General features: G+C 40.5%; 1 protein-coding gene across 1 annotated transcript in view; it reads left to right on the top strand.

The window, feature by feature from the left end:
- Window positions 1–24,200, top strand: part of bmp1a (bone morphogenetic protein 1a) — a 40,071-nt gene extending 15,871 nt beyond the window's left edge. The window contains exons 3-20 of the mRNA XM_014982259.2: window positions 407–532; window positions 831–948; window positions 2,969–3,147; window positions 3,435–3,540; window positions 9,666–9,790; window positions 11,813–11,928; window positions 12,534–12,636; window positions 13,069–13,185; window positions 13,500–13,645; window positions 13,737–13,932; window positions 14,132–14,257; window positions 15,473–15,633; window positions 16,377–16,557; window positions 16,671–16,796; window positions 16,919–17,046; window positions 18,318–18,531; window positions 18,635–18,885; window positions 22,764–24,200. Of these exons, the coding sequence (XP_014837745.2) occupies window positions 407–532; window positions 831–948; window positions 2,969–3,147; window positions 3,435–3,540; window positions 9,666–9,790; window positions 11,813–11,928; window positions 12,534–12,636; window positions 13,069–13,185; window positions 13,500–13,645; window positions 13,737–13,932; window positions 14,132–14,257; window positions 15,473–15,633; window positions 16,377–16,557; window positions 16,671–16,796; window positions 16,919–17,046; window positions 18,318–18,531; window positions 18,635–18,885; window positions 22,764–22,898 (2,654 nt within the window). The 3' untranslated portion in view covers window positions 22,899–24,200. The remainder of the gene's footprint in view (window positions 1–406; window positions 533–830; window positions 949–2,968; window positions 3,148–3,434; window positions 3,541–9,665; window positions 9,791–11,812; window positions 11,929–12,533; window positions 12,637–13,068; window positions 13,186–13,499; window positions 13,646–13,736; window positions 13,933–14,131; window positions 14,258–15,472; window positions 15,634–16,376; window positions 16,558–16,670; window positions 16,797–16,918; window positions 17,047–18,317; window positions 18,532–18,634; window positions 18,886–22,763) is intronic.
- Window positions 24,201–26,098: the final 1,898 nt, after the last annotated feature.

The following is a 26,098-nucleotide window of genomic DNA, read 5'->3' as shown; positions in this document are numbered from 1 at the left end:
TGAATATTTTCTGGATAGACCTTATACACAGATCGAATCAGAAAAGAAATGTTTCTTTTGTTAATCTTTGTTTTTAGGTTGGGGCTCGGTCTCCATGGTAACGTTCGTCTCTGGTTGAGTGACATTAAAATGGTGAAATTAATTTGCCTTCTCTCATATTAACATAAAGAAGGGTGCGTGCGAAGGGAGGAACAATGCTGTTTGAAGAACATGCCTCTTTAATTAAGTAAAAGTCAGAATTTAAAATGAAGACTAATTATGGAGCTTGAAAGCATCAAAGGTTCAAAGAGTCTCTTTGAATAAATGCTCAATAAACTTTCACTATTGTCTCTATGGAAAGTGTTGGCTAGTTTTTGCTGGTTCAATTAATCGAAGGATTGTTGTCTTGTTTTGTTTAAATCCACAGATTCGGTCAGTAGCAGTGATCCAAACAGACAGGCTGCACAGCGCAGGAAAAGGGCTGCCACCTCCAGACCGGAGCGCATTTGGCCTGAGGGGGTCATCCCCTATGTCATCAGTGGCAACTTCAGTGGTAGGCAACAACAACTGACTTGCTATGTTCTGTATCTGTTTAAAATATAGCATAATAACATAAAAAAAAACCTGAAAATAATATTTGTGAGTAGAGTACCTCTGGTTTTTTAAAGCCTTTGAGCATCTTCTGACTTCACTTAAACATCTCATGCTAAAAGTAGATACTTTTGAGTCTGCAGTCAGTAGCAGCATCCACACTGAAGAGTGCTTACCGATATTGGTCAACAATTTCTCATTTGGAAATGGTCTTTGTTCGTTCAGCTGTGTTTTCTCAACCCCTCTGTGGTCCTTTTTAGGCAGCCAGCGGGCTATTTTCCGCCAAGCCATGCGGCACTGGGAGAAGCACACCTGCGTGACCTTTATAGAGAGGACCCAGGAGGAGAGCTATATTGTCTTCACTTACCGTCCATGCGGGTGAGTCAGTGGGGTTTTCGGCTTGCTCATGTAGGAACTTAACAATGCTCATGCTGCAAGTATTCGGTATGCACAGCTAATTATTTTTGCACGCGAGTACTCCTCCTTGTCTCCTGCTCAGCAGCCTCGTCGCTTCCCCCTGTCTGCAGTCGGGGAGGTGCTGTTTAGCCCACTGACAGCTCTGAAAGTGACAGTCCTTTCAGTGAGCAGGAATTTCCGGTGCCTCTTCATTGAACTTCAGGACTTGCTGAGTGTCTCTGTGTCATTCATGGCGTACAGGACGGAGCAGAAGGAGGACATGTCTTGTCAGCGTTTTTCCTTTTCTCAGGGGAGGTGCTTATTGTGTTGTTGCTATGCGACTGCTGGCGATCTGTTTAGACACAAGGGTTTTTTCTTTTTTTTTTTTTTGGTTTCCTGATGATTATTTTCTCATTAAGTCTTTTAAAACATACCATATTTTTAGCAAAAGAGGCTTAGGGCAACCTCAGCCCACAAGCCATTAAGCCATCCGCCTCTTTGGACTGATTTTTATCATTCAACATCAACAGTCCAAATAAGAGCAGATGCAGCTCCTGAAACTGAACTTTACCAGCTGACTGCGAGTTGCCATTTTTAACCTGCTAGCTGGCCTTTTAAGCAACAAGGATGACATTATCCGCAGGCAGCAGCGGTTAGCAGTGGGAAAGCTCGACTCTGCTGCATATTCAGCAGGCCCCCATCTGTCCTGTGCAAAGTTCAAGGCGTGTCTCAAGAGAGCCCGGGCTGGCTTGCAGTAATTAGAGAGCGGCTGTCTGGCCCTCTGAGCCACGATATGTGTGCCTGTCCTGCAGACTCCCACAGTGAACCTTTCATGTCACGGTGAGGTGGAGAGCCAGGTTCTGGTGCCACGCTCAAATTTTTTTCATTTTTATTTCTCAGGCAGATGAATGAGTGTCACACCTGTGTGCATGCATGATGGGTCACCTTACCCGGAGGTTGTTGAGCTGTTCCTAATCAACTTTCATTGAAGTCATTACAGAGTAAATGTCTTGTGTTATCCTTCATTTCTTCATACTTTGCTTCTAAGCAGCCAGACTGCCTGGTAATCTTCTAAATGGGGCCTGAGCAGTAATTCTTCAGACTTTCTGGAGCTTTTGGATTCAGAATTGAAATTTCCTCTCTACTAAATATTCCACAGTCAACTATTAGTGGTATTGTAGCAAAATGTAAGACAGCAACTCAACCATGAAGTGGAAAGTCCTGTAAAATCAGAGGGCTTGCGGATGCCTGCGGACAGCAACTTTCTGGTGACTTAAAAGCTGCAGACCGCTGAACTCCTTTTGGCTTTAAGATTAGCCCCAGAACCATCTTCATAGAGAGCTTCGTGTAATGAGAGCAGCTGCAGCCGAGCCTTATAATAGCTAATGCAACACAGAGCATTGGATGCAGTGGCACATTTTGAACAATTTTATGCACCTGACTTTGTGGGAACACTTTGAGGTTGACCTCTTCCTGCTCCAATATGATTGCAAGGTCCATAAAGTAATAGAAGAATGGGTTCGGTGTGGAGGAACTTGACTGAGCCCCGACCTCCATAGAATACCTATGGGTTGAATTGGATTGGAAACTGGTGATCTTGTCCAACATCAGTGTCTGACCTCAGAAATGAAATTGGCCTCAGGAACAATGGTACGACATGAAGAAAAGCTCACTCAGAAATGTCGTGGACAGCTTTCCCAGAGGAGTCAAAACATGAAACTGATGTGCATTTGCTTCAAGGCGTTTTACAGTGACAGCTTCTTATTTTCCCCATTCCTGCTTGGAAAGAAAGTATGTAGAAGTTCATCCATTTGCACAGTGATGAACAGAAGTAACAAACGTCTGAGCTGTTAGAGACACGATCCTTTTGTTTCTCCTGGTATCCATTCAACTCATTAATAATTATTTTATCCCTGAAGCATAGAGTCTGGTATTTTAATGTTTGTCTTGGCTTGTGTGTGTGTGTGTGTGTGTGTGTGTGTGTGTGTGTGATGATTCATAGATGCTGCTCCTACGTGGGTCGCCGAGGAGGAGGCCCCCAGGCCATATCCATTGGTAAAAACTGTGACAAATTTGGCATTGTGGTGCACGAGCTGGGACACGTCATCGGCTTCTGGCACGAACACACGCGTCCTGATAGAGACGAACACGTCAGCATCATCAGGGACAACATCCAGCCAGGTAGAGGAGCACGGACCTCGCCTAGGAATGTCCCCACAGTCTCTCACAAAATCCCCACCTCCTATTTTTCCATACGTAGAGAGAGTGAACTAAGTTGCAAAACAGAACAGAAGAAAAAATGCGTAGAGATTTGCAGGAGTTTTACATCTTTACATATGTGTTCTTAGATCTGCTTTGGTACATATAAAAGTGATCTCACCTTTGACACACTTACTGATTTACAGTCTGACTCTGTTTCATAACTCTTATTTTTTTTCTCTCTCTCTCTCCCTCTCTCTCTCTCTCAGGGCAGGAGTATAACTTCTTGAAGATGGAGTCAGGAGAGGTGGACTCTTTGGGAGAAGTCTATGACTTTGATAGCATCATGCATTACGCTAGGAACACATTCTCCAGGTAGGCGCCAGGCGAAGTCCATCCTCCTATGACTCCAGCACGAATATTGGTCTCAGATAAAGTCAGACTGAGCGGTTTCTCCGCTCAGCTCTACGCTTTTAACCCAGTGCCCTGTTTTCCATTTCAGCGCATATCGCTGAAAGACTTGTCTCGATCTGTAACGCACCAGCTCTGTGTCCACAGGCTACTGCTGAGTAACCTGGCAAAATTCCCAAATCTTGGGAAAAGGCAATAATGGAACTCTCAGTTCTTCTCTAGTAATAAATCACGAGCAAAACACATTTTTTGAGATAATCCTGCTTTTTCAAAAAAAAAAAGCCCCCTTTGTTTCTTCAAAGTCGGTTTGGATCTGAGTGTTTGCTTCTCTGCCTTACTTCCTGTAATAAACTAGAGTGTTGGGAAGAAAAAAATGTCTTTGAATCTAAGTAGAGGATGTTAAAAACCTTTCGATGTGAAACAAGGATCCCACTCTGTTTCTGAATCCACTTTTTGACCTTTTTTCTTTACGCTGCAGCTCCTATGGGAGAACACTAATGTGATTCATTCAGTATTTTGACAAACTCAAGTTGCATACATGTCTGGAATTACAAGCACATAGGTTAAAGTGAAATTTAATGAGAAACTGGATTTGTCTGGATCCATTTACCACTTCCCTGTTTTCAACTCCTCAGTGCTTGACAAAAGTTTTCACACCCTTGAACTTTTTTTAGTGCTTTTTCACATTACAACTCCTGGAACGTGAAGCTCCATCCCAATCTCAAACTTTTTACCATCACCTTCAAATCAACTCTGAGCAGCTTCTAAACAATACCTTGCTGCACGTTGCTGCCACTACATTGTTTTCACAGTGAGGACGGAGTGTTTTGGATTTAGGTCACCTTCATCTTCTTCCTCAAGCTTGCTTACTCACCTTTACGGCTTGTTGAAAACCGCAAACATCTCTTGGCTTTCTTCTGACTAATTTTCCATATTAGTCTGATTTGCGTAGTGCGTGACTAGTTAGAGCTGGGTGATAAATCAGTTTTTTTGGTTTTTTTTTATCATTGTAATTCTTTTTTTTTTTATTATTAATTTTGGGAAAATCAGGATTTTCTGCTGTTCTGTTCTTGATAGCTGATTCAGGTGAGCAGCAGCTCTGTTTCATCATAGCAACATGTCTTTACACCTCTTTCATGGTGGTATGAAGCTTCTTGTTAAAGCTCTGCTCCTGTCCCATAAAACACCTCTTTATGGTCCTGGAAGCTCTTTAAACAGGCCTTCATGATGAATCGGATGGTTGCATAGGAACTCATTTCGGCAGCATTTGCTGCAAAGCGCTTCGGCACCTTTGAAACACTCAGGTGTTATAAGGGAAACGCATTAAAAGCAGACGGGGTGCAAGTTATTAAACCGGACACATTCATCTGCAGAAGTGGAGGAAGTTCATTGAAGTTTATTGGCTAAAGTTGCTTCCACCTGGTTCTGAATGTGTGCATCGTGGATTACAATTGATGATTTCAATACGTCAGCCGGATTCTGGAGGAGTGTTACTGAAATCTTAGATTTTACCAAGTTACCCTCATTCCTGGCTCTCTGTTGAAACCTACAACTGAGCAAGATGTCCTGCTGTCATTTCTCACAGGAGTGTTCAAAGTAGCATCATCTCACTCATTTTTTTGTTTGTTTTGGATGATAAAAAAAATAAGAAATGTTTTTCTTTTTTTGGAGAGGCTAGAGGATTTTCTTTGTATTATTATTTTGTCCCTTAGCTCTCCTAACAATTCCTTCACAATAAACTTTTTGCAGTTTATACTTTTCATTTTTAAATTAATGGGATTGTATAAGAGCTGAATTAGCTACTTGTGACTCCATGTTTTCCTGTGTTATAAATATGCTTCTTCTAGCAACTCTTCAGTAGAGAAAAAATGAAGTTGTGTGTCAACCATCAGGCCACCCTCCTAAACTTGTTCATATATACAACCAGAGCAATAATTAAAAAGACTGAAGCAACTAGAGCTGTGACAGACAGGAACAGCCGTGTTTATCCTGCCACCACAGACGGTCAGAAAGATGGTCAGGGAGGTAAGCAAATCTAGAAAGATTATTGGTTGGAGAACTACAGCAAAGAGTGGCACCTTGGTTCACCCAATCTCCATTACAACCACTAGACCGATGGTGCACCGGTTCCCTGGTACAGATTTGTTCCTGTTGCAACACGGATGAATCAGACGGCCGAATTACCTCCTTACTTCTTATAAACACTCTTGGTTTGTTTTGTAAGAAGCAATGGATAAATATGTCGGAAAGTCCCTCATGTTCATTATTAAGTACGGTAGAGGATTTCTGATGCTGTGGGCGTCTTTCACCTCCGTTGTTAATGGCATCCCTCTTATGGTGTTTAGCACCATGAACCCTTTGGCACGCAATTCCTTTCTGGTGGCTCTGCCCAAGAAAAACTGGAACTGGTCCAGCATTTGGTCTTTCAGCAAAAATAATTACCCAAAACAAACACAGAAATCAGCACAAACATGGTTTGCCAGACACATACAGAGAGAGAGAGAGAGAGAGGGAGAGAGAGAGAGATTGCTGATCTGTCTTTGTCTGCCTCCCTCAACCTTTTAAAATTTATAGAAACCCAAGTTTTCTAGTAGCTCCAAAAAGAGAGTGGACAAAATATTCAATAAAGGGTGCTATGAAGTGTTAAATAGATGATTTTAATAAAACAAGTTCCTTACTCATGATTCCCCCCACCCCCCGCTTCTTAAAAGTTTCAAATTAAAGGTTAAGTTTTTCATCAAGAGGTTAAGCTGCCACCATAAAAGATTAATTTATTTTAAGGCTTTTCACACATTTTAACTTACCAGCTGGGTGACGGCGAAGCCAAACCGGACCTCTGCAGAGAGGCTGGCTCTCACTCAACCAATGATTCATTAATGTAATTATAAACACACCCTTTTGCACGACGACTTCTTGCAGCATTGCCATGTACAAGCTGTGATATTCTAACTTCAAATGAAGGTCGAGGGCTTAAACTGTGCTTCTTCAGTAAACGCGGGCGATTTCAGAAAAGTGCCAGCACCTCTGATCATCATAGCATTTCTAATCTGATCTCGAAATTTCAAGCAAGAACGGCGGCAAAGCAAAAAGACGCAGCCCAGACGATGATCAGCGCTTCCTCCGTCTGATATAAGAAGCAGCTGTTGGCTTCTCCTGCTCAGCCCTCGCTGTACATATACTCCACATCATAGCCTCTTTGGGTTTACCCTTTCGCTGTTGTGGCCTCTTCCCACATCTAGTGCTGTGCTCTTGTGGCAAATGGATTCTGGGAAGTGGAGAGCGAATCTTTGTCTAAACAGACGCTGAGGCTGGATGTAGGCCAACGTACAGAAATTCCTGTCTGGCCCCCTTGCCTCCACATGCAGGTTAAGTATTTAGTTCATGCAGATTAGCAGTGAAATATGGATATTGTTTTGAGAAGTTTGATTTTTTTTGTTGTTGTTGTTGTTAATTTGAATCCTTGGTAGTGAAATAGAGGAAAACCGCCCAATTTTATAGCAACTTTTGTGAAAGGCGGTATTTGGTGAAAGATTTGATTCCGTATTCACTCTCTGCACTCCAAGTCACTCGTGGGTCAAGACCTGGATTTAACCTCTTAATCTTCCAGGTTTGCAGAATACCCTCCAGCTTTCTGCCAAACAGAGCCAATCTGTTGCTTTTGTGAGGTAATCCACCCCTGCTCGGTTTCCAGTGTAACTTCGTTCCTGCTCTAATTCATGGGGCCATGCCAATCAATAAGAGTGCTTAGGAATCAGAGAACGATTGCCTCTGTTGAGGAACGTTTCACACCGCTGTAATAGCACACCCTGTTAGCTTTTCTCAAGTCATTCCAGGCACTTTTTCTGAAGTGCTGATTGGCTGATGTACCTGTGCCAGTGTCATTCTGTGCTGCCTTATTGTTAGCCGGCGTGTTTGCACAGTGTTTTACAGTAAATCACCGTGGGAAGCCAGAGTTTCTGCCTGCGGGTGTTGTTCGGAAGATTTCATGGCTCGTCTTGATGTTTTGCCTTGTCTCCTGGGGACGATCAGGGCTGATCTCACGCGTTTTGTCTACACTCTAGTCTCCGACCCATAGCCCCTGTGTTTCCCCCATCCGATGTTTTTTTATTTTATTTTTCAGGACAGGAGGATGGACCAGTGCCAACTCAAATAGAGATCAGCCTGTGCTCCCATTATTTGTTCTGACACTGGTTGAGTGGCGTCCCTTTTCTCTTTTTTTTTATCAGTAGCCAGCTAACAGGCTCCTGGAGACTCACAGACAGTCAGGCAGGCAGAGTCCAAAGTGTTCGCTCAGGCTGCTCTGTTTGCACATGCCTGGCGTTGGTAGGCATGTCGCCATGGGAACGGTCAGCGTGCCAAGCCTCTCCTGGCCAAAACTTGGAAAAATGAAGATGATAAACTATCAAACTGTCAAGTTACAGCAGTTGAATCTAAGAGAACGTTTATTTCCCGCACAAACTGTTCTAGTATACATTTTTTAAGCTAACAGACACCCAAACAGATCAGTTTTATGATCTGCATAAAGGAAGAAAGTGAATTGTACGCAAAGCTCATGTTGTTCCGTACGGTCATTCAGTAACTCTGAAGAGGTTCCTGGTGTAGGCCCAGACGTACGTTTGGAACGATCTAGGGATGTTTTTTTTTTGTTTTTGTTTTTTTTTTTATCTCTGTGACAAACAGCTTAGTCCCTCTTCTACTCTTGATTAGTGTGGAAAAGTCTGGACAAAAAAAAGAGTAGCAGAAAATATTTCTATTCCAGTCTTTACTCCCTCTTTCATCCAGCGTGTGATAGATGTTTGTATGCGCAAAGCTGCTCCAACTAGTCTGTTATAAACTAGAGGGAAAAAAATCATTAAAAAAGATGCAAGTGGAATTTCATATCATTCTTTTTGTCCAACCATCCATCAATTCTTCCTTCTCTTCAGCCATCAGTTCATTCATTACTAGTCTTTCCTTATGGTCTGTGATCTTTTGTAGTTTCCATACTTGCAGCCTTACCACTGTGGAATAATGTGATATTTTGTCTCTATGGCTAAAATTCAAGCACTCAGAAATTGACTGATACGTCTGAAAAAGTAGAAAGTTTGAAAACTCAAAGAAACCCTGGCTTGTCTTCCAGCAAAATTTTGTAGATCACAAAAACACATAAGTTAGACATTTAATAATGATGATAAAAAAAAAACTGAGAATGTCCACTTGTTATTTAGCTTAAATAACATAAAGCTACATAATTTTTAAAGTTTAATCAGTAATACTGTTATAACAAATTTATGTCAGATCATGATTTCTTGGTTAGTGACAAGTTATCATAACAAAGACATTTTGAATAATGTCAACTTTGTATTAAAAGTGTCATGATTTACCAAATGACACTTTATGACAACAGTCATAAATATTCATGAAGACTTTCATGTGCATGACGGGTGTTACGTCATGTTTATGATGGTGTCATGACATGCTTATTCACAACCCGTCAAATGAAGTGTTTCCAAGTATTTTTTTAGCTCTAAAATGCGAACTCAGATGGAATACCAACATGTGAATCTTATCTCAGAGCAATATGTTTTCATATACAAAATTCATAATTTGCACAATGTATGAAGTGTGATTGATTCCTTACAAGCCTGGTTTAATTTTTTCTTCACCAGCTGTCAGTGGTGTCCTCCAGAGCTGTGTTTTAGGGCCCCTTCTTTTTATTATCCCAACCTTCACCTTCTTTTTTTTTACGCTGGTGATCCCCAGCTGCACCTGTTTACATCGTTATTCTTAGTTAGTTATGCTCATTAGCTTGTAATAATGGTAAAAATGATGCTAATCTTAAACATGCTTTACTTACTGTACATCTCGAATTAAGTACTGCATGGCTTCTACACTTTTAGTGCCTTTTTGTAGCCATTTTCTGCATTCTGTGATTTAATTTTTTTTAATTCATGTGTTTTGAATGGCACTTTTAATTTGACAATTATTATGATTTTTATAGATAAATTATGCTTGTGTTTTTGTTTCGTGCATGTATGCTGGAATGAAGTGCTTGCCTGTTTGAGTTAAAAGCATCTCTTGGCATCATTCTGTTTCTCCCCAAACAACAGAGGCATCTTCCTGGACACCATCCTGCCACGCTACGACGTGAACGGAGTGCGACCGCCCATCGGCCAGAGAACCCGACTTAGCAAGGGCGATATTGCACAGGCACGCAAACTCTACAAATGCTCGAGTAAGGTCAAAATAACAGATCCTGCCTCCTGTGTGCCTTTATTTTGTTTTCCATGCTTACACATTATAACCTGATAGTAGCTTTCCCTTGACGCTGCTAACTCTGTGCACATCTACTGTTAAATGGTGTGTCTCCTTGGCTACACTGTATAAGTCTCCCAGGATGGAAGGAGTGTAAACACAACCATGAGAAGAGGGGGAGGTGAAACCTCTCCCCGAAACAGATGAAAAAGAACAGCTTTGTCTTCCTTTTTGGAGACAGAAGCTTGTCTGTAAATCACTGTTTGTACAGTGTATAAAGTGTAGCTGCTCACTAAGCCTGCCTTTCTTCCACTGGCCAAACAGCATGTTTATACCTCCAGAGATGAGAAAGAGGGAGTTCAATACTGGTGAGTTAAAAAAGATTTTACGCCTTTAACAGATGTACAGAGCCTGGCAAACACACTCACTCACTTTAACTTTAAAACCTTAGACTTCCCTGTTCCTTATTGGGGTTTACGTAATAGACACATAGCCCCATAATTGTGTATTTGACGTAAAATGATGACTTAAGTAATTAATTTAATTCTACAAATGAAAATCTGAAAATGTGGCATGAATTTATCCTCTTTACTCAAAATAGATTCTGCAACCATTTGCTAGAGTCAAGCTTAACTCAAGTTATTCTCAGTATACTTTCTGTTGTTCTGTCAAATATTAGGTTATAAAACAATATCCCATGACTGTACATGACTGTCTTTGTACAGTCATGTACAAAGACATGACTGTCCGAATAAACTGTCAAAATGGTCACAGAGAGCATTAATTAGCAGCCAAGTCATTCTGGAGGAGCTGCAGAGATCCTCAGCTCAGGTAGGAGAATCTACTGAATGGAACCCATCATCCATGAATGATGGCCTTTATGACAATGACCTTTAAAAAGCCTTAAGAAATCCCAGTCACAGTTTCCCACAAGTCATGGAAAAAACAATTTTTTTGCATGTGTTCAATCTTTCCTTAAATCACAACAAATAAACCCGGAGCTGGGTTGCCACAGATGGACCGGCTCGTCTGATATTTACCAGGACGAAGGTGAAGTTTTAGAGCAAGCGTTCAGCCCCATTACTCCCGACTGACTCAGCCTCCTGAGGAAGAGTGAATGACGTGGTGCATGTCGAGGAGGACGAGGCAGTGATCGAGTCTCTCCACGTGTTGTTGGGGAAAATTCTTAAAGAGCCCCACATCTCCCTTTCACGAAGCATTCCTCAGAGTTTTTGTCATCCCTGGTTATTGGTTTAAGACTGGCAGACGTCTGCCAAGCATGATCACACTCTGCTGGAAGCTCAGCTGGTAGCTTTACAGCTTACGCACAATGTCCAGGAGGAAAAGATGTTTTCCTAGCTGGTATTAAGGTAAAATAAGCCGGAGTTGGCTGTGAATTAATTAACACTTCTTGAGATGGACAGCTGAAGACAGCCAGCTACTCTGTGTGTTCCTTTGTGACTTAAACACATCTTTCCTCGACTTGGCAAGAGGCTCTGTGGACGATGCTTGGAATAAAACCATGCACACTCGAATGCTTATGTTTCCAGTCAAACTAAAGGCCGTTTCTTTTTATTATTTTATTTTGTTTGCTTGTCTTTTTTTTTTTTTTTTTTTTTTTTGCCCCGGCAACATGTACATAATGCATCACCTCCCCCAGGGGACTGTATTATTTATAGAGCAGCAGGTTTATTTTCAGAGGATGCTCATAAACAGTGTTTCACACACACTCTTCTACTTTGTGTAATCATCATCTGGAGTGGCTGGGGGGGGAGAAGGGGAGGAAGTGAGGATGAGGATATTATCAGCAGATGTGCCTATAAACATTAAAGCGATGCCCTTTCTGTCACATCCAGTGATCTAATCCAGCATCTGTCTCTGAAGCAAAGTTTTAGTGTGTGTGTGTGTTTACGGGAGGACGGGGTCACCTCGGAACAGCCAGTTTTCAGTCGGGTTGTCGGCTGGCCTTGACCTTCAGCTCTTTCTGTGTGTCTTTGCACAGAATGCGGGGACAGTCTGCAGGACAGCAGCGGGAACTTCTCCTCCCCTGGCTTCCCTAACGGATACTCGGCCTACATGCACTGCATCTGGAGAATATCAGTCACACCGGGGGAAAAGGTATTGGCGTACAGACGGTAACAACTTTGAGGTGTTTAAGTCGGACTCGGCTCACAACTTGCAAACAACTTGTCTGTTTTGAAGAAAGAGCCTCTCACACTAGACGAGTTGGTCACACCAAGTGCTGATAACAATTGAAGCTTTACCTTCATTAAAATAACTTTTCTAGTATTGTTATGACTTTCTTCTGGTAGTATGTTGACTTTGTCATAATACATGACTATTTTTATAACTTGAAAAATAAGCTCTCTTATTCTGGCCCTAACCCGTCACCATAAGAGTCAAACTTCAGGATATCAAAACATTTACAAGAATTGAGGAAAATACTCGCGCTTCTGAAAGTTTTACACATTTTTTGTGTTTTATGTATGTATGAAATTATGCACAAAGTAGTGCATGATGGCAAAGGAGAAAGAAATTGATTAATTGCTTTCCTAATAATTTCCTTATTACTCACAAATATTATTATTAGTTGACATTTTAGGTTTGTAAAGGTTTGCCTTTAGAGATTTATCAGAATAATTTGGATCAAAGCACATTCATGCTTTAGAACGGTCCAGTCAAATCCAATCCACATTAGTAACTGTACTTTCTATGTTTTGAAGATCATCTTGAACTTCACCTCCATGGATCTGTACAGGAGTCACCTCTGTTGGTACGACCATGTGGAGATCCGCGATGGATACTGGAGGAAGGCACCTCTCAAAGGTCTGTTTGAAGATTATGAAACTGGGGAGACATTGTTGACCAGCAGTCCAAAATTCAAAGATATTTGTAGAAAACAAGAAATTCTTTTGTTCCAGAGTTGACTTTTAACAACCTGGAAACTGCTTTTTGTGCAGCTACTGTCAGACTTGGTATTATTTGCGTTGAGGCAATCAATCAGGATTGGTTTTGGAGATCAGACCTCAAAAGAAAACATAAAATAGACATTGTCCGTACTAGGAAAAAAACTCTGATTGGTTGGTGCATCTCTAGTTTCAGAGATCTAAAAACCAAAACTGCCACAAAAACAACAAGTCAATAGATTACAGTTTCATCAACATGACATTTCTTTCATTAAATTCATTGAGTAAAACTTATATGATTCATGACACTCTAATGTCCAGCTAAATTTTTGCACATTAAACTTTGACCCAGGTCGATTCTGTGGCGACAAGCTGCCCGAGCCGATCATCTCCACTGACAGCCGACTGTGGATCGAGTTCCGCAGCAGCAGCAACTGGGTCGGGAAAGGCTTCTCCGCCGTCTACGAGGGTTAGCAGCGACTGTTTTCCTGTGCCTGGTTGTCGGATGTTGACTGAGATCACAGCCACGTTTTTAAAAAATGTGGCCGAAAGCTGCTGCAGCAACGTTCGCCACCTTCCTCTGGCCTCTCTGACGCTCATGTGTCAAGAACATTATGTTGCGCCGACCAGATTTTGGCTTCACATTCAGCTTCACTATTTCCACATTTTGCACATGGATGATGTGTGTTTATACCTCTTGCACTCTTAACTTTCTGCTGCCTTTTTAAACCATATTGCTGTTAAGAGACCTTTTTTTTTTAAATGATTTTTTTGTGTGTGCAGCCATCTGTGGTGGCGAAGTGAAGAGGGACAATGGTCAGATTCAGTCCCCCAACTACCCTGATGACTACCGGCCCAACAAAATGTGCATATGGAAGATTTCTGTTACTCAGGGCTTCCACGTAGGTCTAACCTTCCAGTCTTTTGAGGTATGCTCTCCTGTTTTCTTCATTTTACTCGAGTATTATTTTACCTGCAATCTGCCCCTTCCTCAACTCCAAACTCCGCTTCTATCCGTAGATTGAAAGACATGACAGCTGTGCTTATGACTACTTAGAGGTGCGTGACGGGCTCTCTGAAACCAGCCCCTTGCTGGGCCGCTTCTGTGGATACGACAAGCCAGATGACATTAAAACAAGCTCCAACCATCTGTGGATGAAATTTGTTTCAGATGGCTCCGTCAACAAAGCAGGCTTTGCTGCCAATTTCTTCAAAGGTAAAGGGTCAGAGAGGGCCTATATCCTATCTGTTCCAGGAAAAAAAAACAAGATATTCCAGGAATCGTCCGTTGCTCATATGTGTCCTGCTTGCTCCGTGTGACCAGCTTTGACCAACTCGTGTTGTTTTGGACGATTTCTCCGCTGAACCGAGGGGGCCCCAGCCTAAAGGTCCCTAACATGTCTTTGTGTTTCCAGAGACGGATGAGTGCTCCAAACCGGACAACGGTCGCTGTGAGCAACGCTGTGTCAACACGCTAGGCAGCTACAAGTGTGCCTGTGACCCGGGCTATGAGCTGGCGGCTGACAAGCGCAGCTGTGAGGGTAAGTACAGGGGAGGACGGCCAGCAGCCCCGCTCACCATGTCATTTACATCCTGAAGCTCTTCACACACTTAGCTACCCAAATACAATAAGTACAGTCATTCGTAAACACCTGAAAAGATCCCAGCAGAGAGGACTGCACCGGTGGGGGCGCTGCGATTTTAGGGATTTGTGTCAGAACAACTCAAGCTTTATTTCTGTCTTAAATTATAGGTTGTCTTTTGGAGCTAAATGCTGGTTTGCAAGAAGCGCCGTCTAAGCACTTATTTCATTCCTGCCCCTGGAGGAAGACAGGTGTCACTCCATCTTGGCTGTTTAAATAAGGCAGAGATAAAACGTGGACAGCAATGCTATTCTCTGCGGCTCGATTAAAATATTCATACGCCTTGAACTTTTTCACATTTTCCCCACATTATAGTCGCACCCTTCGATGTATATAATGAGATTTTATCTGATGGCTCAACAATTATGCACAAGTAGTGCAAAATGAAGCAATGTTTTCAGAATGTATTGCAAGTAAAAAGTCGAGCATTTATATTTAGGCCTTGAGTCAGCACTGTAAAACTGCATTTGGTTTCAGTTGCAGCTCTGCTTCACAAACATGTCCTATTTGTGTTTATCACATACATTTACTGTAAAATCTATTGAACTTTCAGCTTTTGAAGAATGAGTGTTAACACTTTTTCGAGCATTAATGCATTTTAAATGCATTGCTAAATCCCCATTAGCTACTTCAGTTGACAAATGCATTAGCAGCAGAAATACTGCTCATTACCTCACAAAATAATATTTTATATTTAGTCTTCTTCTTACATGTAGTGAAAACCTAAACTGAGTCAGAATCTAGTGTCTGCATAGGCTGGTAAAAATAGCTTCATAGTGTTGCTTTTATGACTCCAACGTTCCCCACATCTAATAACTCCATGTGTCAACACAGCCTTTGCTGCAGTTGCTAAGGATCAACACTGCACATTTATTTCTGCCAGGAATTGTCAGGTGAGGGCTCCTGTGCCACAGTTTCTAACATTGTGCGTCATGGAGCTGACAGAAAGCTGCTAAGATCTTTACAGGAAGATCGTAAAGTTTTTTTTGTTTCCTTTTGTTTTTTTCCTGTCGAAATTTCAGGGAACAAGTTGAAATATTATTTTCTTTCCACACAACTGTTTCTGAGTCTTACAGTTTTTCCGTGCCTCCTCCCGTGTTGTGCTGTGTCCAGCTGCCTGCGGTGGCTTCATCACCAAGCTGAACGGCTCAATCACCAGCCCAGGCTGGCCCAGAGAGTATCCTCCGAACAAGAACTGCATCTGGCAGCTGGTCGCCCCCACGCAGTACCGCATCACTCTGCTCTTTGACGTCTTCGAGACCGAGGGCAATGACGTGAGAACTGGGGTTTTTATCAGTCCATGCGGGGCGGGTTTGTTCTGAGCTCGGTCATCCGTCCGCTCTAACGTTACAGCAGATAATCTTCCTCTTCTTCTGCCTGTTGTTTTATACAGCTCTGCTCAAAATAACAGCAATGTGTTTACAATTGTGAGTAAAGTTCAAAATTCTTACATTAGCTTTTAGTTCAATATGCAACGAAGGGATTGAGAACAATGCCTGTTCAAAAGAAAATCTAAAGTATTATGTCGCTAGTGAAAATAAAGACAAAGGAATCATAGGCTGATCAAAAATGTAGCAATATCTGCATTTTTCTGTACAAGTTTAAAAAATTCACAGTGAATTCCTGAGCCATTATTTACATCTGCATCGAGTTGTCGACTAATTTCTGGCACCTCTGATCGGGTATTCCAGCCCGAACCATTGCACAATATTCAAGAATTCCTCTTCATTTCTTGGTTTCTTGATAGCTTGTCTCCACAAAGATGTTTTTTACCTCCTTTGATCATCCAGTAGCTGATAATTAGAAGAGTCTTTGTTTTGTGTCCTTCTGTTTTAAGATTGTTTTAGCATTTTTTATCAGTTTTCTTTTGCTACACCTACTACTAATTTATTTGCCAGGTAGAAATATGCTTTCTATCATGACTGATGATGTTGGACTGCTGTTATCTTGAGCTGTTATCTGTTGAAACCAGTCAAACCTTGCCGTAGCTTATCGCATGCGTTGTTCCTCTGCTCAGGTTTGTAAGTACGACTACGTGGAGGTACGCAGCGGGCTCTCAGCAGACTCTAGGCTGCACGGGAAGTTCTGCGGAGCAGAAAAACCAGAAGCTATAACCTCTCAGTACAATAACATGCGCATAGAGTTCAAATCGGACAACACAGTCTCCAAAAAGGGCTTCAAAGCCCAGTTCTTTTCAGGTAAGTCCTCTCAAAATCCATCTGTTTTGTATCTGCCATTGGTAATTGTGATCTGCTGGTATTCAGCAAAAAGAGTTCAAGTGTGCCATTTTTTTTTTATTCATTTGCTGCAGACAAAGATGAGTGCTCTAAGGAGAATGGCGGCTGCCAGCATGAGTGTGTCAACACCTTTGGAAGCTACAGCTGTCAGTGCAGGAGCGGCTTTGTGCTGCACGAGAACAAACACGACTGCAAAGAAGGTATTCCACCACAGATTACTGTCTCCTGTATTTTGTGGCTCAGAGAGCATACACATCGTCCTTGTATTAAAAACATCATCACATGAATTCTCACTTTTTTTTCTTCCTTTTTTTCTTTACAGCTGGTTGCGACCACACTGTGAATAGTGTTAGCGGTGTTATTACCAGCCCTAACTGGCCAGATAAATACCCCAGCAAGAAAGCGTGCACCTGGGCACTCACCACCACTCCAGGCCACCGCATCAAAATAGTACGAGCCGCTTCCTCCCGCTCTCAGCCTGATTCCATCGCTCATTGTTTGTGTGTGTAATCGAGCTGCTTAATATAACCAAGGACATCTGTGTTTACTGTGCTCCTGTTAGAATCTGTTCTGGTATTTCTACTGATGATGTGTGGCTCCCCCTTCTGACATTTTCTACATCTTTGTTTTTTCTTGTGCCGCGTTTGTTTCTTATATTAAAAATTGCAATTAATGTATAATTTTCCTAAAAACACAAGAATCTAAATCAAGTCAAAGTTGATACCAGTTATTTTTTGGCAGAGAACATGACATTACCACTGTGTGGATGTAAGCTAATACGACAAGCTGTTATGTCGACGACGCTGAAGAAAACGTTTTTGAAGAAATATGTAAAAGACAATAAGTTAACAGTTTTGAAGTCTTTGAAATCATAGAAAACGTATCATTATTGCGCTGGCATTAGCCTACTAGCAATATTAAATAATACAAGATTGATGTTAGATTAGCTAACACTAGCTGCTGTGCAAAACGCATCCTATCTGCTAGCTTTAGCCACTTGCTCCTTTTAGCTAACTCGAAGGTCAAAAAGGACGAGATGAAATAAACTCATCATTAATTAAATGTACCATTTAATAAGCATTTATTTTACTGTTTAAACACTGTATGTAATGGAAATTTAATTATTAAATATGTCATTAAATCATTAAAATGCAAACTTATAATAGCCAATGCAGATGATTAATTAAACGTGTATTTAATTATTTAATGGTTCCTATTCCTGCAGCCATGAAATAATGTTAATTATCAAACTCGCTCGTTAGAGTTGAGGGGCAGCGCTAACACTCATCTGTTGAACTCGAGATTAGCTTCATTCTTTGAAAATCATGGCAGTGCTTTTCATGAAGGATTTTCATGAGCTTTCCTGTGATCTCATTGGAGAGATTTTCCAATTAGCAGACAACGTAGAAGCAGAAAATTGTCATCCAGACTAGTGGAATTTATTTAATGCCAGCTTTGTGATTTATGTGATAAAAGCTTTCCCGTTTATTTCTATTGTAAAAATGTTTAGAAAAACTTTAACATCATGGAAGTTCCAGCTACTATCCAGATTATAATTGTTGAAAATTGTAAAGTCTGAAAGGTTAAAAAAAATTGGGGAAAAAATGTCAGCAGCGGGGCGAGATCTTGACATTGTCAATGCTATATTATATTTACATAATCATTGTAAGTTCTACTCTCCATCCATGTGATCTAATCTCACTTGTTGTGTTTTGTAACAGGCCTTTAATGAGATCGACATGGAGGCTCACCTGGAATGTGCGTACGACCACATAGAGATCTACGACGGGCGAGATGCAAAAGCCTCGTCTTTAGGTCGCTTCTGTGGCTCCAAGAAACCCCCTCCCATCATATCAAGTGGCAACAAGCTGTTCATCCGTTTCTTCTCTGATAACTCGGTGCAGAAAAAAGGCTTTGAGGCGTCTCATACTGCAGGTAAATGTAAAGCTGAGGAATCCTTAGTTGTGTGTGTACATAAACAGATCTTCTCTCTTTTTGTTTGATTTAACCGTTAACTTCCCTCCACTTGTCTGTCCAGAATGTGGAGGTCGTCTAAAGGCTGAAGTTAAAACCAAAGATCTGTTTTCCCACGCCCAGTTTGGAGACAATAACTATCCCGGAGCCTCCGACTGTCAGTGGGTGATTTCGGCAGAGAAGGGATATGGTGTAGAGCTGATCTTCCAGACTTTTGAGATTGAGGAGGAGGCGGACTGCGGCTACGACTACATGGAGCTCTTTGATGGAGCGGACACCAAGTCTCCTCGACTCGGACGCTACTGCGGCTCAGGGGTAAAAACGGCTCACTGTCACTAAGTATTCAATAAAGAGTTTGACTAATCGGTATAATACATACATAATTTTGCAAGGTACTAACAGAGTAGCTTGCAAAATTATTCCCACCGCTTGAACTTTTGTCAATTTACAATTACAAACTTGAATCATTCTGTGATGGACCAACAAAAAGTAGCGCATATCTGTGAAGCCAAAGAAAAATAATGCAGAGTTTTTGTAATCTTTCACAATTAAAAATCTGAAAAGTGTGTAGTACATTTTGTATTCAGCCACTTTTTTGCAATTAAGGCAGCAAGTCGTTTGGAAAATGTGTCTATTTCACAATTTACATCTGGTAATGGTATATTTATTACCAGTCTTTTTGTTTTTATAAAACAGACAAAGCTCAGCCAATATCATAGCGAATTACATTTTTTAAATACTTGCCATAGACTCTCTTGGGCTGGGCTTTAACTAGGCCATTCTAACACCTCAGCTTCCATTGTAGCTCCAGCTGTATGTTTAGGGTTATTCCAGGCCTTAACAGGTATACTGACATTAAATTACATAAAGGTGAATTTGGTTTACTAATTAGGAGACTTCTGCACTGGATTTTATTTTATGGTATCAAATTAAAGGGGGCCAAATACAAATCCATGACACACATTTCAGATTTTCTTTTGTAGAAAGGTCATAAAAACTTTGTATACTTTTCCTTCCACTTTATTATTATGCGCTACTTTACATTATTCTTTCACACTGAATCACAAAAAAATGCATCAACGTCGCAATGGGACAAGACAGGAAAAAGTTCAGCGGGTTTGAATGCTTTTGCAAGGCACTGTCTGTTGCCACAAGCGGCAACTCTTCTGGTGTTGACAGACCATGTGGTCTCTGGTGCAGGATTGTAAATGCAAAACAATAAGCTAAAGCAGACATCGCAGCTGGAGACTGGAGCAATGAAACCAGTAGGGAAAAGAAACACAAATTTCCTCGTCCCAAAGAACAGCTTGATTTAATTTACATGCTTTTATAATAAAAGCTGGCCTCTTACTGGCTGTTCCTATGAATCATCCTCTGAGGGGGGGCATCGCTCCATCAGTACACCGGGGAACAGCTTCTCAATCAAGTTTCCTTTTATAAAACAGGTAGAAATGAAATGACACCATTCCGTCAGGAGTACGGCGAAAACTCATTATGATTACAGGAGGCATTCTTTTAGCCAAAGGCCTTTCTCGGTAATTTAACAAAGTTTCTGGGTCCTCAATCAAATTTCTCTTTTCTTTTGTCTCTCCAACTCCTTCCCGGGGCGTTATGGACCATTGTAGATACAGAGCGTTATTCATGTTGATTGGCAGCTTTAATCGGCAGCCTGGTGTTCGTACATCTGTCTGCAGAAGCTTCAGCTGCTCTGGTGTTGCAGCGCTCAACAGACCTAATTATTTTTCAAAGTGATGTTTGCATTTAATTATAATGTGTGTTTTTTGTTTTTTTTAGATAAAATTCACACTGAATATTTTTGTGCTCACGTAAAGCGGTTAATTGTCGTTTTGCTCTTCTAGAAACTATTTGGCAGATGTAATCCTGCAAAAAAAAAAAAAAAAAAAAGTGTTGAAACATATGTGATGTGTGTGTTGCATAGTTTGCCTTACAGTTTTGCAGAGCTGTGCACCTGAATATAATCAATATCTGACTCGGTAGTTATTGCAGTTCCATGGAGAAAGGTTTATAGTCGTTGAGCTTTTTACATTTTTGTCACCTTACAATAAGAAACTTCAGTCTATAGACTGAAATTTATTGAGACATAAATCTCAATAAAGTATACTTTATTGAGATTTATGCTCTGGATCAATACAAAATAGAAGGGAATTGTGAAGTGGAAGAAAAAGGATATGAGGTTTTGAAAAGTAAAATATCTGAACAGTGTGGCGTCCATATGTATTGAGTCAGTGCTTTGTAGATCTGCCTTTTGCTGTGATTTCAGCTGTAACTCAGTGATTCTTGAGAATAGGGACAAAACAGGTCCTATGGATAAAGCATGAAATTTGAATAAAATATACACAAAATATATTTTTTTCAAATATCTAACTAAACTAACCTGGGTCATGTGAGCACAACAATGTATATTTTTCTCTTTTTTGCTGAATATTTTTTTATTTTAAACATTGTAGTCGGTGGATGATGCCTGTAAAAGCCCTTGTCCAGGAGCAGAAATCAATACATTCTTATAGTTTAAAACAATTAAAGAAATACTAAAATTATATATTATGACAATTAAGTATAAGTAGTCATATAAATAATTATAAAAGTATCGATAAATTGAATTAAAAATAATTTTTAGATATTTTCCAACTCCGTTGAAATTTGTCCTTAGTTTTTGTCAACACCGTCAGAAATGAAAAGAATGTAAAAAAATCAGGCATTATTGGGGGGCACCAGAACTTCTGAGGACCCCATGACGTTGTCTTTTCTCTTCCTTTGCTAGGAGGGCTAGTTAGCTCCGGTTAGCTTAAGTTATTCTTTAGTTTTTTCTTCTGTTTTATTGCTAAGTTGTTTGTCACAACCATGATGTGTCAACTCCATAACTGACAATTTACAAAACTTTGATGAAATTTTGCGAAATAAAAGCTTAATTTTGGTATAATGTAAAGATTTCATGGACCTGACGAGCTACAATATGGCCTCCTTCAGAATAACATCATATAAATTGAGGTAGTTTGACATTTCGTCAACTCCGTCAGATGTCAACTCCGTCAGAGTTTTTCTGACTCTTTCAGGGAAATTGTTGTCAAATCTCACTTAATTGTGCAATTAATTCATTTTAATGTATTTTACATGAATTGCATTACTTCACATGTACCAAGTTTTTCATTTTACTCACTAGTTTGTCACCACCTTCAGTTCTGTGTCAACTCCGTCATGCACTGTCAACTCCATCAGATGGACTTTTACTTGTTTTTTGTTTTAAATAATATTTATTTTATTTCTTGAGAAGCATTTGTCTGTAAATTGAGTAAAAATATCACTAATGGGGTTTTTTAAAAATCATTTTAGATTTATTTTTGTCAGATGGTGATGACAAAGTTTTGGGTCAGGTCGATTAAAAATGTAATTTTTTAAAAAAAATTCGCAACTGGGAGCCTGTACCTTAGCATCTTCATATTTTCTAAACATTATTTGACATATTTGCATACATAAGGTTGAGAAATAATAAAAAAAAAAATATGGGAAAATTAAAACTCATTTTGTCCCTATTCTCAAGAATCACTGAACTGTTTTGTGGTATATCTCTACCATCTCTACCATCGAGAAGCTGATACTTTGGCCCATTCTTCTTTGCTAAATAACTGATGCAGATCATCTGGGAACATCAACTGGATTTAGATCTGACCTCTGACAGGGCCGTTCTCACACATGAACATGCTTTCATCTAAACCATTCCACTGTCACTCCAGCTGCATGTTCAGAAAGTCTTCACTTCAGTCTCAAGTCTTTTGGTGCTTCTTCACTATATTGTGCTCTATCTATGTTGCCATCAACACTGATCAGCTTGGTTGGATTAAACAGACCGTTTGAGATCTTCAGAGACAAAATCATCCAAAGATGGAGTTGATTTATTAAATTTTAAGTATCTATTAGGTGATTTGTAAAGGAAATTCGTAGGCATTCGTCAATACTTTGAAAACCCAAGTATTTCAATTCACAGTTATGCACTTATTTGTGTTGGTCCGTCACTTAGCATAAAATTTGTGGTTGCAGTCTGGGAACCTGTGTTCAGACAGAATATCCAAGCGTCCGTTTGACCTCGGCTCCAGCGTGACAGAAGTTTTGAGTTTTAATTTGAGCAAACTAGCAGAAAGCCACCTGTGACTCTGTTGTTTCCTCCTTCCTGGCAGCCCCCGGAGGAGATCTACTCGGCCGGCGACTCCATTGTCATCAAGTTCCACTCTGACGACACAATCAACAAGAAAGGTTTTCATGTCCGCTACACCAGCACCAAGTTCCAGGACACACTGCACTCACGCAAGTGACCAGCGGGGGCCGGAAGGGGCCGTGCAGGGCAAAGGGGCAAAAGGAAGGGCCCCCGGGGGAGGCGCCAGCCTGTCGCTCGGAAACCTTCGGCCACCAAGACGAATCAGACTCGACAGAACAGCCGCAAGACCACCAACCGCACCTCAGCACCCAGGGGCTCTAGCTCCCCCCACAGACTGTGAGGAGTAAAGCCATTCTGCAGTACACCTTGTTTTTACCTTTTTAGGATTAGGGTTGGAGTGAGAGGACGAACAACTACTTTAGGCAGACAGTAGGGGAAAATGTATTGACCCACTCCCCTCCAAAAAAAAGTTTTTTTTAATTCTTTTTTTTTTTTAACATGCTTCCTACTCGGAGGCAAAAAGGAAAACAGTGGATTCTCAGGACCTGTAGGAAGGCAGGCATCAGCTGGACAGATCTCTGCTTTTGTCAGGCCAGCCCACAACATGGCGGGGTGGGGAGTGGAGAGGAAGAGGAGGAGGAGTATGGGAACAGCTCCTGCACTCTTCGGTTATTGCTCTCCTCTCCTCTCACTCTCACTCTCATGCCTACGGTGCACGGATTCCTGTCCATAAGAGGATTGAAAGGACTTCACTTGAGATTTTTTGAAACTGTATGTCAGCCAATTGCATGTAATTACAAGGAGTGAAGGAAAGCTGTACAGTGGCAACACCAGCATTTGTACTTGGCATTGTCCTGGCAGCCAGTGACAACATTCTTGTTCTTACCATTAACAAGGAAATTAGGGAAGCAGTTACCTTATTAAAGGACTAATAAATGAAATGTGGTCCATGTCTTCTGGTTGGTACTTACTTCCCTGACGACTGGCTATTTCTGTACCTCCATGTATAAAGTAATGTGTTTGATTTCTTTTTTTTTTTTTTTCCTAAGGGAACATGTGCTTTTTTCAGTTCGAACCAGTTAGCACTTTACAGTGAATTGTTCCAAAATCATGAGCTTCTAAAACTTTGTGAAATGCAATGCCAGTTCACTTATTTTTAAATGCATTTTATCTCTTCTTCTTTTTTTTTTTTTTTTTTAATTGCTCCATCTAGTTCCTCAGGCATACTTGAACATTGTGTGTGCCCTGTAACATGGGGTGAAATAAAGATATGACTTTATGTTTCAGTATAACTGTTGTTTTGCAGTTCTGATGTAAAGTACATTCTCTCTCTCTTGAGAGCAACTTGCCTTTTCTTTGGTACAATGAAACATTTCTCGATGACCAAATGAGCCGGGGTATTTATTGTTACACATATAATGTAAAGGTGTAAAGGATCCTATAAAAGCCTTCTAATGTATAGCCACTTGTGTTTTGTTTAATCTATGTTGTTGCTCACTAACTTTCTCTGTTTGTCGTTCGGCTCCATGTTTAAAGAATGCTCTGCTGTTTTCTGTCTGACCCGCTTTTTTTTCCCCACAGGAATAGTTTGGACCAATTTAGACAAAGATTGAACCAACTTGCTGTGAAAAGTATTCAGTCAGATGTGTGCGAGAAGGTAGCAAAAGTTAAATGAGAAATTAACCCTCAACAAACACGACTGACGTATTAATATCTCTTGTATCATTTAGTATTTGCCCTTTTTAGACACAGGGTGTCACTTCACAGAAATTATAAAAGTACTGTCACACTGTCATGTATCTGCCTTGGATTTTAATGAAGATCAAAACCACCATTTGTGATCCAAAATATTTCATCTCCCTGTTGCGATTTTAAGTTTTTACGTAGGTAAAACAACTTCCAACAAAATTTCCCTAAATTCGATGCAAGTCATAGTAACGACCTGGAAATTCAGTCGCATGCTATTCAATGCAGAAGCTCAGTCTTCACCGATGAAGATCGACTTCACACTCAAATGCTTAGAGTGGGTCTGAAAGACAGGGTGAACTTTTATTTTAAGCTTTCAACAATTATTTGATCACGAGTGCAGAAGTAATCATTTCAATTATATGTGAAAACTGATTTGCACAAATTAATGAAATGTACACCTCACTTGGAAGCTACTGTTACAGTGTTGATATAAATTTCATATGAAGGACCAAATAATGAAGTTATTTAACCTCGTGCTACTTTGTTCCGAGCCTCGGTCAGCCACCGATTCAGATTCAATTACCTCTGAATACTTATTTGACTTTTTGGTGGCACTCAGACCTTTGATCTTTTAACTCCATATGGATCCATGCAAGTCCAGAACTATTCTTCCTCGAAGGACATCGTTTTTAAATTTGCCCTCTTCTGACCAGGCTGTACTCTCACAGTTTTTACTGACTGGTCCAAATAATTTGCAACAACACTTTAAACCTTCTTGTTCTTCAGGAGTGGAGTATTGCACAGCAAGTGTGCAGATGAGTCATTGAGAACATTACGTATTGTTTTGATGTGAATAACTGCACCTGCTATTTTCAAGTCTTTTGTTGCTCCATAGCTTTTGGGCAACTCTTAATTGTTATCTTTACTCTTCTGTCAGAAATTTTGAGGACATCTTGGTGCGGTTGGTTTATGGTAAAATGATTTTCTTTCCACTTTGAGTGTAGCTCCAATGGGGCTTACGGTAACATTCAGAAGTTTAGAAATACAGCTGTGACAAATTTCCATTAGTGTGTTCAGCAACTTTAATCCTTTTTATCTGTCTTTTTGCTTTTATCAATCTCACCACTGTGACACAGTTAATATTAAGCGTGCTGATTTTCATTTGCACATACCAGCTGGAGTGCTGTCTAAACACACTTGAGCTGCTTTCTTTGCTTTCTGTGCCTTTTTGAGCTAACCCAAAAGCTCTTCTTCCCTGCGACATTTTAACTTTTTACCTCCATCTTCATTTGTTGACTAATTTGCACGTATTGTTTGGTATGTGAGGATTACTTGGGTTATTGTGGACATCTGGTATGAATTTTACCTCAATGGGCCCATTAGACATATTTCAACAAATAAAAACTGTTTCTCAGATGTAAAACCATCTTATTAGAGGTCTTTCTGTGACACAATACCAGCTACACGTAGTGCAGAAAATGATCTCTTCTTAAATTATGTAGCAAAAAAAAAAAGAAATTTCAGAGTTGTACAAATACCTCCACTGACGTTCAGATAACCCAGGTCTCTTTTTCTGCTGCTACACATTGCATTTTATAACAATACACCAAGGCCTTTCTGACTATCAATCATGGACTACATGACAGAGTGACACCAAAACATCATTCT

The sequence above is a fragment of the Poecilia mexicana genome, unplaced genomic scaffold (genome assembly GCF_051168715.1).
Source record: "Poecilia mexicana isolate PSO_F unplaced genomic scaffold, ASM5116871v1 scaffold_9, whole genome shotgun sequence".
Lineage (NCBI taxonomy): Eukaryota > Metazoa > Chordata > Actinopteri > Cyprinodontiformes > Poeciliidae > Poecilia > Poecilia mexicana.
Note: the sequence above shows the minus strand (reverse complement) of the source record. Positions and strands in the feature narration are given on the sequence as shown.